This window comes from Melospiza melodia, chromosome Z, assembly GCF_035770615.1.
Source record: "Melospiza melodia melodia isolate bMelMel2 chromosome Z, bMelMel2.pri, whole genome shotgun sequence".
In the NCBI taxonomy this organism is placed as follows: Eukaryota; Metazoa; Chordata; class Aves; order Passeriformes; family Passerellidae; genus Melospiza; species Melospiza melodia.
This window is the reverse complement of record NC_086226.1, coordinates 19,002,249-19,019,513: the sequence shown is the minus strand read 5'-3', so window position 1 is coordinate 19,019,513 and position 17,265 is coordinate 19,002,249. Positions and strand designations below refer to the sequence as shown.

General features: G+C 38.9%; 1 protein-coding gene across 1 annotated transcript in view; it reads left to right on the top strand.

Annotated features, from left to right (window-relative positions):
• ADGRV1 (adhesion G protein-coupled receptor V1) overlaps positions 1 to 17,265 on the top strand; it is a 275,529-nt gene that overhangs the window by 230,356 nt on the left and 27,908 nt on the right. The window contains exon 88 of the mRNA XM_063181284.1: positions 10,903 to 11,024. Within this exon, the coding sequence (XP_063037354.1) occupies positions 10,903 to 11,024 (122 nt within the window). The remainder of the gene's footprint in view (positions 1 to 10,902; positions 11,025 to 17,265) is intronic.

Here is a 17,265-nt window from a genome sequence, read left to right as displayed (position 1 = left end):
GTGAATATTGGAAAGAAAAGTGTGAAAGGCTGAAAAAACTGGGAAAGATGATTTTCAAGGAATACTATCTCTGTAGTCATTCAGAAGTAGGCATTGAGTTTGCTTAAAAAGAGTCCTCACTTTGTACAGATTCTGTTTGCCAGCCTTTCAGCAAACATGTTCTGTTGGCTGACTGTCCTCCTATAATAGAAACTACCTTCTCAAAAGTTAGCCTTGACAGGAGCCAAGTCAGAGCATTCATTGGATAAACACCTTTGGGCTAACTAATATTTAAGTTTGCATCACAGGACACCATTGGCCTTCCTGGCTGCCAGGGCACTGGTGACTATATTCAGCTTTTATTTGACCAAGAACTCGGGTCCCTTTCCATGGCATGCTTTCCAGCATCTCATTCCCTAATCTGTCTGTCCATCTATCCAGGGTTGCCCCACCCCAATGCAGAATCTGGCACTTTCCTTTACTGAACTTGTTGTGGTTGGTGATTGCCCACTCCTGTGGCTGGCTGAGGTGTCTCTGCAGGGCCTCCCTGCCTTCAAGAGTCAACAGATCCTCCCACATTTGTATTATCTGTGACCTTGCTTAGTGTTCCTTCCAATCCTGTGTCTAAGTAACTTATGAAGATGTTAAAGAGCACAGGCTGAGGATGGAGCCCTATGAAAACCCACTAGTGACAGGTCCTAATATGCAAATACAGAAAATGAATAGTAACAGGACAGCAATCCAATATAAATTGTTTTGTTTTCTGTTTGCTAACCTTTCCTAATTTCACAAAAAGATTTAAAAATGTAACAGAACAACTTGATTGTTCCCTCCCTGATAATTGTAAATAGATAAGCTTAATTTATTGAATGAATCTTGAACTTACATAATTTTCACTGGCATGCCCTGCTCATAAATATGCAGTACAACTTACCTGAATCAAATACTATAATTGTAAAAGTGCCAGAATCAGGGTAAAGATTAAAACTTCATGTTGTCAAAATAGAAATTCATGAATAATGCCTTGGATGTTTAGTTGCAAAACTTTAACTCCTACTTTCATCTTCCTTTGTATAAATTTCTTTCATATGAAATCATAGAATCGTTGGGGCTGGAAGGGACTTTGAAGATCATCTAGTTCCAGTCTCCAAATATATTTAATGTGTTAGCAGTTTGCAATTCCTAGTCACAACAGAACATGCTAAATAGTCTGCCTACACCAACTAAGAGATATATGCATTCACAATATTCAGCACACACACTGTATGTAATATTTTATTCTTCGTGATGCTCCAGGAGCTTTTCTTTTTTGTGACTGGGAGAAAAACAAATCTTTGCCTTCAAGATTTTTTACAAATTCTATTAGGACAAAATGCACAAGCATAATTAGATGCTGAAATAAAGAACTAAGATCTGAATAAGGTAATAACATAAATGTATCCTCTTCACTCGTGTAATTGAGATTGCTTGCACTATGCTTCACATGTCTAAATTACCTTTTTTCCTTCAAAGAAGTCTGCAGAAGCAAGCTCACATCCATGGTCTGTGACTGCACAGTTGTAATTTTAACACTCATTTAATATTTTGCAACTGTGCATTTCAATAATTTTATGTGGAAATAAGTAGGATCATATTTTTCTTTATTCTGTTGATTTGCTAATTTTCTGGGATGTGCCATGTTCCCTGCATAACAGTAATGGCATAAACTATGATACAAGGCCCTATTTTTCCCCTTTTATTATAACACTAGGTGTCTTAAAGTTGTATGTGAAAGTTTGCCAAAACCCTGAGATTTAGTGAAAAGGTTAGAGAGGCTAGTCTTTTATGATTTTGAAGCAGAGATGTATTTGTTATACTTAATGGAACATTTGCTTTTCTTTAAGAAAGTGTACTTTAATTTCAAAATTTTCCTTGCTACAAGGATTGGCAGATCAAAAAATACAAATGAACAAAATATTTTGGCACATTTTTTACTTCCTACTTCAACAAACTATCAATGAACAGTTTTTTCCAGTTCAATTTCATGGACAGGCATCTACTAGTTTTCTTGTCTTCAGTATCTGGTAGCGTTAAATTCTGCACATTTAACATTCCCAGTCAGGATTCAGTGGTTTTGTTATGATTCATTGATTGCATTTTCTTGGTGGTGTATTTCCTTCTTTGAACTTTATGAGAGGAGAGGAACCCGATTTGTTTTTTTGTTTTGTTTTATTATTTGGGCCACAAAATCCTGTTACCACCCCCCCCCCCTTTTTTTTTTTTTTTTTTTTTTTAACTGAAGCTGTCAAAAACAATTGAAAACCAAGCCAGCGGGATTTGGAACACTGTTTTTCAAGCTTATTTTAAAAAAATGTTGTTGTGGCATATTTATATTTACATTGCGAAGTTTAACTGGTGACTTCTTAAGCAATGGCCTGTAAATATTTTACTAATTTAGGTCTCCCACAACTTGTTGAAATTCTGTGAAGCAACACACTCTCCCCAGTCTTCTGGAAAAAAAAACGTTTATAAAGACTTTTCAGGTTTTGCAGTAGATCATCATGTTTAGCTAAAATCTGTTAAAAGATATAAAGGTTGCATTATCAGTTGCAGTTTAACAGCCAGCCTAAGGAGAGGACACTATTTACAAGAGTAAATATTTATATGTAAACTCAGAATACAATTAAAGCTGTATTATTCAATTGCCTCTTTTATTGAATTTCCTATTTATTAAAAAGAATAAAGAAAATGGGAAAATAATATGGACCAACATGGTCGTGATAATACAGACATTTCAATACATTTTCAATGCACAGTTCATGCTTTATTTTCCACAGTTAAATAATGTAGATATTTTCTGCAAAGACATATTCTGCAATATCATCAAAGCATTAATATTATTTAATAATTTTCAGTTTTCTTAATTTATATTTAGTTTAACATTTTTCATTGCTCAGACTTGTTGTTCTGTCCAATATCAGGGTATCAGGGAAAAAAGGAAGTGGTGGAAGGAAGTGGCAGAAAGAGGGAAGGAAGGAAGTGTCGGAAGGAAGTGTCGGAAGGAAGGAAGTGTCGGAAGTGTCGGGAGGAAGTGTCGGAAGGAAGGAAGTGTCGGAAGGAAGTGTCGGAAGTGGTGGAAGGAAGTGGCGGAAGGGAGTGTCAGGAGGAAGGAAGGAAGGAAGGAAGGAAGGAAGGAAGGAAGGAAGGAAGGAAGGAAGGAAGGAAGGAAGGAAGGAAGGAAGGAAGGAAGGAAGGAAGGAAGGAAGGAAGGAAGGAAGGAAGGAAGGAAGGAAGGAAGGAAGGAAGGAAGGAAGGAAGGAAGGAAGGAAGGAAGGAAGGAAGGAAGGAAGGAAGGAAGGAAGGAAGGAAGGAAGGAAGGAAGGAAGGAAGTGTCAGAAGGAAGGAAGTGTCGGAAGGAAGGAAGTGTCGGAAGGAAGGAAGGAAGGAAGGAAGGAAGTGTCGGAAGGAAGGAAGGAAGGAAGTGTCGGAAGGAAGTGTCGGAAGGAAGTGTCGGAAGGAAGTGTCGGAAGGAAGGAAGGAAGGAAGGAAGGAAGGAAGGAAGGAAGGAAGGAAGGAAGGAAGGAAGGAAGGAAGGAAGGAAGGAAGGAAGGAAGGAAGGAAGGAAGGAAGGAAGGAAGGAAGGAAGGAAGGAAGGAAGGAAGGAAGGAAGGAAGGAAGGAAGTGTCGGAAGGAAGGAAGGAAGGAAGGAAGGAAGGAAGGAAGGAAGGAAGGAAGGAAGGAAGGAAGGAAGGAAGGAAGGAAGGAAGGAAGGAAGGAAGGAAGGAAGGAAGGAAGGAAGGAAGGAAGGAAGGAAGGAAGGAAGGAAGGAAGGAAGGAAGGAAGGAAGGAAGGAAGGAAGTGTCGGAAGGAAGGAAGGAAGTGTCAGAAGGAAGGAAGTGTCGGAAGGAAGTGTCGGAAGGAAGTGTCGGAAGGAAGTGTCGGAAGGAAGTGTCGGAAGGAAGTGTCGGAAGGAAGTGTCGGAAGGAAGTGTCGGAAGGAAGGAAGGAAGGAAGGAAGGAAGGAAGGAAGGAAGGAAGGAAGGAAGGAAGGAAGGAAGGAAGGAAGGAAGGAAGGAAGGAAGGAAGGAAGGAAGGAAGGAAGGAAGGAAGGAAGGAAGGAAGGAAGGAAGGAAGGAAGTGTCGGAAGGAAGGAAGGAAGGAAGGAAGGAAGGAAGGAAGGAAGGAAGGAAGGAAGGAAGGAAGGAAGGAAGGAAGGAAGTGTCGGAAGGAAGGAAGGAAGGAAGGAAGGAAGGAAGGAAGGAAGGAAGGAAGGAAGGAAGGAAGGAAGGAAGGAAGGAAGGAAGGAAGGAAGGAAGGAAGGAAGGAAGGAAGGAAGGAAGGAAGGAAGGAAGGAAGGAAGGAAGGAAGTGTCGGAAGGAAGTGTCGGAAGGAAGGAAGGAAGTGTCAGAAGGAAGGAAGTGTCGGAAGGAAGTGTCGGAAGGAAGTGTCGGAAGGAAGTGTCGGAAGGAAGTGTCGGAAGGAAGTGTCGGAAGTGGTGGAAGGAAGTGGCGGAAGGGAGTGTCAGGAGGAAGGAAGGAAGGAAGGAAGGAAGGAAGGAAGGAAGGAAGGAAGGAAGGAAGGAAGGAAGGAAGGAAGGAAGGAAGGAAGGAAGGAAGGAAGGAAGGAAGGAAGGAAGGAAGGAAGGAAGGAAGGAAGGAAGGAAGGAAGGAAGGAAGGAAGGAAGGAAGGAAGGAAGGAAGGAAGGAAGTGTCGGAAGGAAGTGTCGGAAGGAAGGAAGTGTCGGAAGGAAGGAAGTGTCGGAAGGAAGTGTCGGAAGGAAGTGTCGGAAGGAAGTGTCGGAAGGAAGGAAGGAAGGAAGGAAGGAAGGAAGGAAGGAAGGAAGGAAGGAAGGAAGGAAGGAAGGAAGGAAGGAAGGAAGGAAGGAAGGAAGGAAGGAAGGAAGGAAGGAAGGAAGGAAGTGTCGGAAGGAAGGAAGGAAGTGTCAGAAGGAAGGAAGTGTCGGAAGGAAGTGTCGGAAGGAAGTGTCGGAAGGAAGTGTCGGAAGGAAGGAAGGAAGGAAGGAAGGAAGGAAGGAAGGAAGGAAGGAAGGAAGGAAGGAAGGAAGGAAGGAAGGAAGGAAGGAAGGAAGGAAGGAAGGAAGGAAGGAAGGAAGGAAGGAAGGAAGGAAGGAAGGAAGGAAGGAAGGAAGGAAGGAAGTGTCGGAAGGAAGTGTCGGAAGGAAGTGTCGGAAGGAAGTAAGGAAGGAAGTGTCGGAAGGAAGGAAGGAAGGAAGGAAGGAAGGAAGGAAGGAAGGAAGGAAGGAAGGAAGGAAGGAAGGAAGGAAGTGTCGGAAGGAAGTGTCGGAAGGAAGTGTCGGAAGGAAGTGTCGGAAGGAAGTGTCGGAAGGAAGGAAGGAAGGAAGGAAGGAAGGAAGGAAGGAAGGAAGGAAGGAAGGAAGGAAGGAAGGAAGGAAGGAAGGAAGGAAGGAAGGAAGGAAGGAAGGAAGGAAGGAAGGAAGTGTCGGAAGGAAGGAAGGAAGGAAGTGTCGGAAGGAAGTGTCGGAAGGAAGTGTCGGAAGGAAGTGTCGGAAGGAAGGAAGGAAGGAAGGAAGGAAGGCAGGAAGGAAGGAAGGAAGGAAGGAAGGAAGGAAGGAAGGAAGGAAGGAAGGAAGGAAGGAAGGAAGGAAGGAAGGAAGGAAGGAAGGAAGGAAGGAAGGAAGGAAGGAAGGAAGGAAGGAAGGAAGGAAGGAAGGAAGGAAGGACTTCTGTTTTTGATGCCTTTGTTTAAGTGAGTTATTGGTAATTCAGTTAGTAGATGTTCTAAGTGCTTGCCCATTGCTTTTCCTCACTTTAAAGAGAAAAGCCCCTTTTAACAGGAAGGCATTTTCCAATAATTTTTCACTATGCACCATGAGCAGTCACTGCCTGAAATTGTACAGGAGGTTTTCTGTTGCTTCCTCTCTGCCTGGTAAAATAGGTTGTAGTAGACAGCATCAAGCTATTAATTCATAATCAATAGGCACTACACAGGGATGAGAGGTTAAGCATGGGAACGGTCACTTCATTAGTGAAGTTACAGTGCCATGTTTGAATCCACCTCAATCTTCAACTTGCAGTTAGGTGAGCCATTGAAAGTATGACAGTGCGTCATGGTGTGAGGCTCCTCCTCATCTTCTTTTCCATCTTCACAGTTGCTTCCACTTCTTTATTCTTCAATGCTGCTGGTCCTCCCAGTCTTGGACTACCAAGAGGCCACATGGCTCTTAGTATTCTCAGATGCAGAGGCTGGCAGACATCCCCTTCCCATGGTTTCCAAAAGAGGTGTTTCATGCATACTAAGTTGATGGACAGGATACACTTGGTACTGAGAAATAATTTTTCTCTTTTTTTTAGGCAGTTTCATCCCAGGTTCTAAAATTTAGTATCTATCACCACTTGTGCAATCCTTTCAGGCACAGAAGTGTGACAAGTGTTGCAGTTCTTATTTCTGAAGAAGCATGCCGGGGCTCACTGGAACCACAGACCTATGGGGTTGAACTTCTTTGTGGATATCAGTAAGCAGCCTGCTCAGGTTGCAGTAGGTTTGGGTGCATTCATAGGAGATAATGAAATTATTTTTCTCAGTAGGTCATTACAAACCATGGAATCATAGAATGGCTTGGGTTGAAAGGGCCTTTTAAAGGTCATAGAATCAAACCTCTCTGCAATGAACAGGGACATCTCCAGATGCCTTAGAATGCAACAGAGAATGAAACTTTAAACTGTCACCAGTCTTCCTCTTCTTTGTGAGGTTTATTTCAGAAATAAAGAATTGTAAGGGATTCATTTGTTGCAAACTTAAAAACACTGTAGGTGAAGTCATAACTGGTTGGAAATGTTTCATGTTTTGTTTCCTATTGTTTCTTGTTGTTTCTACTGTAAGGAAACCAAGCACAAGGCTCACAGCTTTTTCAGCTGGACAATCTGGCATTTTATTACCTGACTCTTATGATGTTACTGTAGAGTTCCTTATTCTTCTGATAATTCTTCTGAACTTACGAAGTTTAGTGTGATTTTGTGAAATAAAAGTCCCCTGAAGATTACTAAATAGGGAGAAAAGCCCTGTGTCTGTTTAGGGAAGCTCCTGAGTTGTAAATGGAAGAATTGCTGGGAGAAGTATTATATCCATCCAACTTTTTTGGCCCTTCTTAAAGGCAAGGCCAAACTTTTTATATACCCAGTACAGTTCCTTTTAGGTTCTTGATGAGGTGACTAAATTTTTCCATCATCCTCATATTTTTCCTGGATTATAAATTTCGTAATCTAATCCACATTCATAATGAAAATACTGCAGCCTATCTTTCAAATTCTCACAGTTTGAGAATTTAAAAGTTTCTCTCACATTGTTTTTGTGTGAATAACTTCCAAAATCTTGTGTTTACTCTAGGGACTCTCCTACTGTAGTAAACTACAATTTTATTACCCTTAACAACTTATTAAACGTATTGCAGCCCTCTGAACAGAAATTTAATTTTACAGATTAAAATTATCTTTTCTCAACAATGAAGGCATGACTAACAGGGGACACTTCTAGTTATTTGGTAAATTGAATGTATACAATTTCACCTAGGTAAATATCAAGCTGGACTATGGTAAGTTTTCAAGCTCTAACAAGCTGCAACTAGAGCTGCATAAACTGCATTTATCTGTATTGAATTTGTCAATGCTGTCAGTTTTTCTTAAGCTTATAGTAAGGAAATAGGGACATATTTCAAGAAAAGTCAGGAACAGTCAGGACAATGATAAATGCATGTATATATACATTTATATGTATTTAAAGAGGGTGTGGACTACCTGTTGTTTAAATAAAATCTTCCATCACTTGTAGTATTATAAAACAGTGTGATAAGTATACCAAAAATGGGGACCAGCATGATTGGATTATATAATACCCAACAGAACTTCTTGTCAGTGTCTCAGTTACATCACAGTAATTTTGAGCTGGCTTCTCCACATCATAAATCTTATCCACAAATGTTTATCTTTGGTAGATAACCCACTTGGACTTCTAGTAAAAGTCATAGCAGGGAAAGTTCATCTGCTCAGAATAACCCTTTGGGGTTTCTTTGGGAGTGGGCTGTTGGTTTTATATTCATATTAAGAAAACTGCAAATAGTTATACTATTTTGGTCTGTATCAAGACTATTTATTAGCATTCTCTTTGTGCAATTCTGATTTTATGAACATAAAAGAACTTGTTGCTTTTTTCTCATATGTTTGCTCTAATTATTGAGCTTTTGTTGGACCAAAAGCCAACAAATGGGTATACAGAACTTGAAGATCCAAGGCTTTAAATGATGCCGCAATTTCAACTCTGTATTAGGTCTTTGCAATACTGATAATTAGGCAATTATTAGCAATGAAGAAAAAAAAGAACAGAACCATAAACTGTACCAATATTCAGTATGCGGCAAAAAGCCAGTATCTTTACAGTTTTTCTTGTTAAAATGTTATGTCTGTGTGATGTGGGGTATTGCCTACATTCAGAAGGCCCTTACTGTTTGTACAATATTAAAAAAAAATTACTAAAGGGCTCACAAACTGCTGTTTCTGGAGCAATGCCTGTAGGAACACATACCTATTCTTTGTTGATGCTTCATAACTAATGTGGAGAGGGGCAATGTCTGGCCAAGCAGCGTGCAGAACTGGCAAATATGGACTTTGAATTCTGCTGCAAACATGGTAACACAGGGGCTGGTTCTTTTCAGTTTCTGGAGAACATGTGGAGGTGAAAATTTACTTTTGTTTTCCTTATTTCAAACTTTGTCCAGGCAGACATCTTCCTGCCAGCATTCCGTAAGTCTTTTATGCTATAAATACAGTGGAGAACATAAAATGGAAAATGTGTGCATCCTTAAGGACAGATTCTGCACATATTTTTGTAGATGAATGAAGTTAACTGATTCAAAGTCTATCTTGTGGGTCTTGGGCTGAGAGGAAGTTGTCACTCTAAGTTTTTTGGGGTCTGATGTCTTATGTTTGACTTGAAAGGGAAAATAACAACAAATCAAAGAATAAGCTATTCTTATAATTTCCTACAATCCTGTAAGTGGCCAGAGCTGAGACCACTTATGTATCCATGTGTCATGGTTTGGAACTGGCTAGATGCCAGGCATGAAAAACCATTCACTCATTGTCCTCTGTTATAGTTGAGCAGAGGAGGGGGAAAGAAAAAAACTCAAAAGGCTTATGGTGTGAGATAAGGATTAGGAGGAAACACTTTAAGGGCAAAATAGGCTCAAAACTTAAAAGACAAAAAGAAAAAAAAATATTAACAAAATTAAAAGAGGAGAATGCAAACTAAACCTTTAGAACACCCTTTCTCCACCCCACTCCAGCTCTTCCTTCCTTTCCAGTGACAATGCAGGGAGACAAAACAGTTTTTTTAGTCAGTTTTTTATTCCATCTGTTATTTTTAAAAAATCTTTCTTCAGTTTGCTTAGGAAGAAGAGTCTCTTCTGTTATGTTGTGGGGTCCTTCTCACAGGAAACAGTTCTTTGTAACTTCTCTAACGTGGTTCTAATTTTCTTGAGTAGCAGCCCCCCCCCGACCTGCTGTAAGTGAGTACCTCCCACGGGCAAAGCAGTCTTCCCACAACTGTTTGCATGGGTCATTAGTTCATGGAATGTAGTCTTTTAAGGATGAGCTGTCTAGTTTGAAAGCAGGGATTCTCTTTCTCTATCTCTGGAAGCAAGGGTCTTCTTTCTTTCTTCAAGTTTCTCACTAGATTACAGCTTTTCAGCTTCCACATGCTCCCAGCATGAACCCTTTTCTCACAGGCTGTGAGTGCACTTCTGCATCCCCACACATACTTCACAAATTACAGGGAAACTGTTTCATTATAGTCCTCACCATGACTTGTAGAAGAATCTCACCTCTGATGCCTGGAGCACCTCCTGCTGCTCTCTCCTTTCACTGACCTAGGTGTCCCTATGTTGTTCTCGTGTCTTCACCTTTTCCTTTTCTCTGACATAGGAAAGAATTGGGGTCTGTAGGTGTGGTTGTTACCAAGTTCTATGAGTTGAAAGGTTCTTACAGTGTTGATTCCATCCAAGCTCTGCATTGGGGATTTGCTTGTCATGACCTTTGCTGTTGGCCATGTGTTCCCCACCGGCGCAGCACAGGTGGCACCAGCTGCCACAGTGCCAGCTCCATTCAACGCCTCTCTTCATGTGGGGCACTGAAAGGAGCAGCTGCTGCTGCTGCCTCTGCCCTTCTGCCCTCAGCATGGCTAGTTAAAGCAGCCAAGCAAGCACAGTTTGCTGTGGACTGTGCTGAGATGGCCCTGGCCACATGGTCCCAGTCACACTGGGAAGGCCCCCAGTGGCCACCTTGCCACTCCTGGGAGGAGAAGAAAGAAGAATTGCGTGTATTTTTTTTCCTTCTTAAGTATGTAATCACAGAGGCATTACCAACTACTTTAATTGGCTAAGCAGCCTGCCTATTTTTAGACCCAGCCCACAATTAACTTTACCAGGCATAGAGAAAGTTTCTAGCAGCTTCCCACAGGAAAAATTTCTTCTGTGGCTGGTGTCTTCCCTCCTCAACAAAAAATCAAGCCATGCAAAACCAACACACCATAATACTTTTCTTCTTTTCCCTTTCCTCTCAATTCTTAGAAATCATTTTTCTCTCAAAATTTCTAGAGCTTGCCAAGAGTTCTATTCTTTTCCAAAGTTCAGCATATTTTTTTCACTTCATGTGTGCTCTTCCCACCACTTGGTTTGTTGAGCTGGGCTGTGCTCGTTCTGCCCCAGACATCCTTCCGCTGGTCTTCTGATCCCAGGTAGGGTCATAAAAGCCCTGGGACTGCCACCCAACTAGAGCAGGACAAGGGCTGCCCGCCACTGGAGAACAAGCTCCGAGGTTAGCCAGACACAGCAAAACTATGTTCTGTGTCAGTAATTCTTTAAAAAGTGTTTTTTCCAACGGCACAGCAGCTGAAACTCTGTATTTGTGGTTTGCAGAGATCCCCTTGGTCTTGTACCTCTTTGCCCTGATTTCCATCACCTGGCTGTGGGGAGGACTGCACATGGCTTACCGGCACCTCTGGATGTTAGTCTTCTTCATCATCTTCAACAGCCTGCAGGTAAGAGCCAGGATCTGGCTGGTCCTTTGGTCTTCTTGCTGACCCGGGGGTGTTTTCTCCACTCACGTTTGTCATTCTGGCTTCACCAGCTGAACATCATCCAGTGACTCACTGTCACAGTGTGGAAGTGTGTATTCTGTTTACATCTCAAACTGACATGTGGAATGCATATTAAAGCAAGGGATGCATTATTTTTAAACAATAGCACCATAATTACGTAGATTTCATTTCATAGCTAATACACTCAGAAAGAAAACTGCTTGCTTCTGTATGTAAAGTGTTACTGAGATAATTATACCAATAAAACTGAAGTTCCTGCAGCCTTTGCAAAATCTCTATTTCAATCTTCTGTAGATGTTAATAATAATAATAATGATAATGATGGTAGTAACAACAACAACAACAGCAGCAACAACAATAATAATAAAACCCACACAAATATTTTAAATTCAAGAGCCATAACACAGATTTTTTTTCCATTGTAAGAGGTGAGCCTTGAGGCTTGGCTTTTCTCATATAGCAAATAACTTTTATTAAAAAAGAAAAAACAAAGACTAAATGTTCATTGTTAATAATAAAAAAAATGTAAATAGCTCTTTCCAAAATTTTACCCGTATAAGTGTTTGGATAGAGAAACCAATGCATTGCAGCACTGCATTTAATACCATACTGCTTATTGCTGAATTATTTATAGAATAATGGTTATTATATCACAGATGGCAAAATACCTCTGATGTCAGAAAACAGTGAAATTAGCAGGAGATTTAAAATTATATATAAAAATCTTTGGAGGACAAGTACTTCTAGACTCAAGTATGCCATTCATATTTTTTTATAACAGAAACCTCTGTGACAACTTTTATTTCCCAATATTAAAAATCTTTATACCCCATCAAATAAATTTAACTAAAAAGGCTTATTTTCACAAAATGTACTTATTTTATATTGAAAATGTGGGTGTTTCCCTAGGCAGTGTTAAAATACTTTTAAAATTACATCTCAGAAATATTTTTTTAAATTGAGAAAAAAATATACTTTATTCTCCCAGAAATATATTTTTTTCTGTATATATTGTTGTTTAATTATTATATATATATATATATATTGACATATAAATATGTACTTCTGCTCTGCTTCACCAGTGGATGTGGTCTCTTTGCATCTTGCCTTAATGATTATTACTGATATCTGGGAAATAACTGCATATTTCGACAGGCCGGAGGAAGTTAATATAGCATCTTTATTCACATTATGTCAATAGTGATCTTCCGCATCAGGAAAAGAAACCTTTTACTTTTTTTCTTTCTAGCCCAAGAGAATCAGGAAAACCTGAAAAATATAATAATTATTTTCCTTATTCAAAGGGGCTAAAAACATTTCAAATGCATAATCTCTTCCTGCTTATTATTTTAAACTAAAACATGCATGGCTGGAGCTCCAACTCAAACAATAGTAAAAAAAACTTTATTTCAACTATGAGTAGCTTAATAACTTATACTCCATGCATTACAAGTGGATTTTTATCCTTTGTTGGATTTTTGTACTGTAAAATGTAATAGAACAGTATCCATTACATTTTATAACTATTTACTAACTGCTTTTTTAAGTATAAAGCTACCATATACTTAAAAGGAAAACAGTTTTTTGTGCTGCATACCCTGGGAGAAGTTAAAAAAATAGAGTAGCTCTTTCACAGTACTACAGGTTTTAAATTTGTTTGTTTTAGTAGATGATTGTATTCAGTGCTTTGTAAATCTCCATAAAAAAGAAGCTTTAAAAATATTTCCTGGAATGCCCCCACACTTTAAATAACCACCCCATATGGACCATTCTATTCTTTTAAAGTTAACATTTATCTAGTCAAGAAATGGAAAAACTGATGTGTGATTCAAGTGATCAGACATACAGCATGAAATGAAAAGCAGGGAAGGAACAAGGTGAAAAGTCTGTAAATTTCTTTAATCTATGCTATTCATCAAATAATCAGATACAACTAACTAACTCAGAAAATATCAGTATGCAAAGTCTTTGTGTAGAACAAAATTATGTATTACCAATACTGAATAAGGTATTTTTTTAATACTGAATAAGGTATTTTTTATTACTGAAGGTTTTGCCGTAGGCAGGTGCAGCTTCAGAAAGGATTTTTAGACCACGTTCCCACCGATGAGGGGCTGGTCTTGGGGAGTACACACTTCCTGCTGAGAGTCATTCTGACCCAGAGGCTATGCAGAGCCACGTCTATCCAGCTCATGAACAGTCATGCCCAGTGTCCTTTGAAGATTTAAACTCAGCCAATCTGTCTGTAACTGGGAAAGCAAATGGGACTTGATAGTGGATAACACATTTTCATAATGACAGCAGTAGAAACTACCTGTCTTTGTCATGCATTCTATTGGCATCTTATTCTCATGTCTTTGTCAGCTCTCAGAATTGATGGTTGTTAAAACAAGGCTGTTTTTCTCCAATAAAAGGTGGGTTTACCATTTATTGGTGAGCATTTCTGTTACACAATGAGCCCTGTTTCAGCTGGAAAGCAATTCATTGCTCATTAAGAGTTTTTTCCATGACAGGAAAGAGGAGATGAAATAGTTTACAGAAAGTAGAGACCTGGTTCCCAGCCGTCCAGGAGTTATGGACTGTGTAAAGCAGCAGAACACGATCCATTAAAATGTGTTGGATATTCAAGTGGATTCAACACAGGAGATTGAAAGGACACTGAATATGATCCATTGTGTTTGTTTAGCCCTATGACATGCATTTCCTAGGGAATGCACTTGCTTGAAAAGTCATTCACTCAGTACAAATTGTTTCCAAGAACTTCCTGCAGGAAATGGTTCCCATCAGAGACGAGTTTATAGTAGGAATTATTCTAGTACATGGAGGGGAAAGTAACCATTTCCCTGAAACTTCAGGAGTAAACATGCAAATGGGAGGGCAATAGCTGATTTACAAAATAAAAAGTACATTTAGAAAACCATGAAAGAAAAAGTGTGTTGGGTATTTTGAATTCCTTGCAGTATGCACCTAATTGTCCTACCTGGACAGCATCTGTGATGCAGAAACATTCTCTATTGCTCTGGCATGATAAGCCTTGGCTCCTCGTCTTTTCCCTTGTGAAACAGAAAAAATGTTTACCTCTCTTCTTAACTTGCTATTGTCATTGTGGATTTATTCACAAGATACATGTTTATCTGGGGTCAGAAGTGAAAGAATAAGCTGCTATCTTGAGTACGCCTCTCAAATATTTGGAATTTCACAAGCTCTTTTGCATGCACCATACCCATCTAAATGATCACCATGTTTTTCCTGCAGTTAGGAGAATATTTATGATTTGTATAGCTGACATCAGCAGAGGCCTATTTGCATTCAATGGATCTAAAGTTCAGGGCAGTGGCTGGATCTCTTCCTGTTGTTTGCAAAAGGGTCAAAAAGAGACTTCAGGTCCGTTCCTAGGCTATTCTCTGCAGCCAATTTTCTTAGTGTAATCTAAATATTTCTTTGGCTCTATTTCCAGCACACTGCACTATGCACCTCCATCCTCTATAACTTAAGAATGTATCTACACTCTAAACTACAAGTAATTAGGTATGCCACAGCTACCCCAGTCACGGTTTCCTTGCAATAAGTCCTAACACTTCCCTCTCTTAGCAATAATTTAATTAATTTAATTTTTCAATAAGTAATTTTCAATTGAAACCTTACTCTTATGAAATACTGTGATATTACCCACCAACAGTATAAAACCTCCATTTTTCAGGAATATCAGGGGAAAAAATAAATGACAACTGGTAGGTAATCCATTATTAATGGCAGTATTTAAACAACCCCTTTGTGGTTTTTTTAGATAAGGGTTAAATGTCTGCCTGTTTTATATTTGAGCATACTCAACAACTCATGACCATGTAATAAGCATCAGTGTTACATGCAAAGTACTTCTTCCCAAGAAACGCAGGAAAAATCTGTAAGAGTTGACTGGTAGTTTTCCAAACTGGGCAAATGGCCTCACTTGCCTAACGCAATATCTCAGTTTAGAGATAAATTTTGCAAAAAGTCCTAAAAGTCAGCTTATTTTTAGTAGATTGCAATAAGAGAAAATTCAGAAGTTCAGGTACAAATACCTGAAAAGCCTTTAACAAGAAACATGGGAATACAGAAAACAAGAGAATGGGTGCACATCCAAACCTGACATTGACTGGACAAGATGAGATTAACCAAACTTCATTAATTAAACAAATTAATTAAGATAATTAAAATAACTGTGGCAAGCCAGAATGGGAGGAAAGGCTAGCTTGAGTAGAAAGGGAGATAAGATATCAAAGAAAACTAGTATGTTGGGGAAAAAAAACCCAAAAAAACAAAAAAACAACAAAACCCCCTGAAATATTATAATGAAACAATAGAAAATATACTAAGAGAAATCAAGATGACACAATTTTAGAAGGAGAAATAAAGTTTAAAAAATACCACATATTGTGATAGTAAAAAGTGAGTAAAGATAAACTGTTCTGTAAGTTGCTGAATTATATTATGCAGGAAAGCAAAAGTACACAGTTTATAAAGCCCATGCCAGTACCAGTCACAAATGAAATATGTATTTTTTCCTAGAACATACTATTCAACTCTGGGATGTAGCCTGGGAACACAGAGAGGGCCACCACTATAAATAGGCTCACTTCCTGTGTGTTATGACATGTTCTGAAAGCTTCTGCTGTGATGAGTCAGAGGTAGACTAGAAGATCCCATGCAGTGGTTCAGATTATCAAAGCCACACAAAACTAAACAGGACCCACTATTAGGCAGACATGAGATGCTGAATGTAAAAGGCTGCCTACAGATTTTGCAAAAGGTGATTCTACACTGCAAATTAGCCCAACAAAAGGCACTGAAGCCCTCACAGTAATGCCAAGATGAACCACAATTTATATCAAGGCTGTCAAGAAAAGGATATATTCACATATGTTCACATAGATACAGTCCAACCAAATCTTCTGTCAGCTAAGTGCACAAACCAAACACAGTTAAACACAGGGCAAGCAATTCAAATAGTACCCAGACACAAAATACACATCCAAAGCAATTCACATCCACATTTTGACGTCTGTTCAATAAAGCTGTTTCTGGTGGCTTGGATTCTTAGCTGGAAGGAAAGACAATAGTATACTCAGAGCCATTCACTTAACCTTGAAAGTTGTTCACTATGTGCAATTTTGTAAAGTAAAAATAACTACAGTAAAGTAAGTAAAGAAAGCATGTCACTTTTGAGCCTTCACACTTTTTGACATCAGCTAAACTTCTTGGTTCTAGTCTTGATTGGACAGTAGCATTGGTATTATGCATTATAGTAGCTGTGTAAGCACAAGCTGTTCACGAGACTTGATTGCACTGTGAATCAAGAGAATGCAACAATTTTATATCCCTTTTTCTATGTTTGCAACTTCTTTCTTTAAAAAGACTCCTCTTTGTTCCTAGTTACCACCTGAAATGTACTTTAACACGTTATTTCTGTAATTACTTATGAAATTATAGTTAAAGATTTAATTTAGCTATTCAAGTCCATACATAACTGACCCAAAATCAATCTATAGCTGAAGACAAAACAAAGAAAAACTCTGCAGTGTCAAGTAAAAATAGAAAGCATTGTTAGGATAGAACTGAAATTCATGAGAAATTGATGTCAGAAGAGTAGTTTGTGTTTAGAGCTGTGTTTATAATGTGTTTAAATAATATGCAGTGAAAAAGTGTACTGAAGTGGGCTTTGATTTACTGGATTTTCAACTAATCACATAAAAAAGCATTTAGACTTTTAAGTGACACTCTTGAAATAGAAAAATGTGCCTATAATATATTTTTACAGTAATTAAATAACATTTTAAATCTTCCAGCATCTATGAATTTCCTTCATTCATTCTTGAAGAATTTTACATTAATATATTTTAGGAAAAATCTCTTAACACCAATTTTTTTGCAACAGAAAGTGAAAAAGCAGTTTTAGCCATTCTCCTTAGAAGGTGTTAGTAATGGTCAGAATTATGTAGCACATAACAAGTAAGAAATGCAGCTGTAATTGCTGCAATGGGTGGAAGTATATCTGCTAAAAAGGACTTGGGATCAGGTGTGTTCTTTTACTTTTCCACCTCTGTCGATATGAGTTGACGTTTCTTACTGTGAAGTATAAAATAACAACCCAGTTAGTTGGGCATCTGTAACAAAACACTCATCACTGCAAATGCTTATTTTA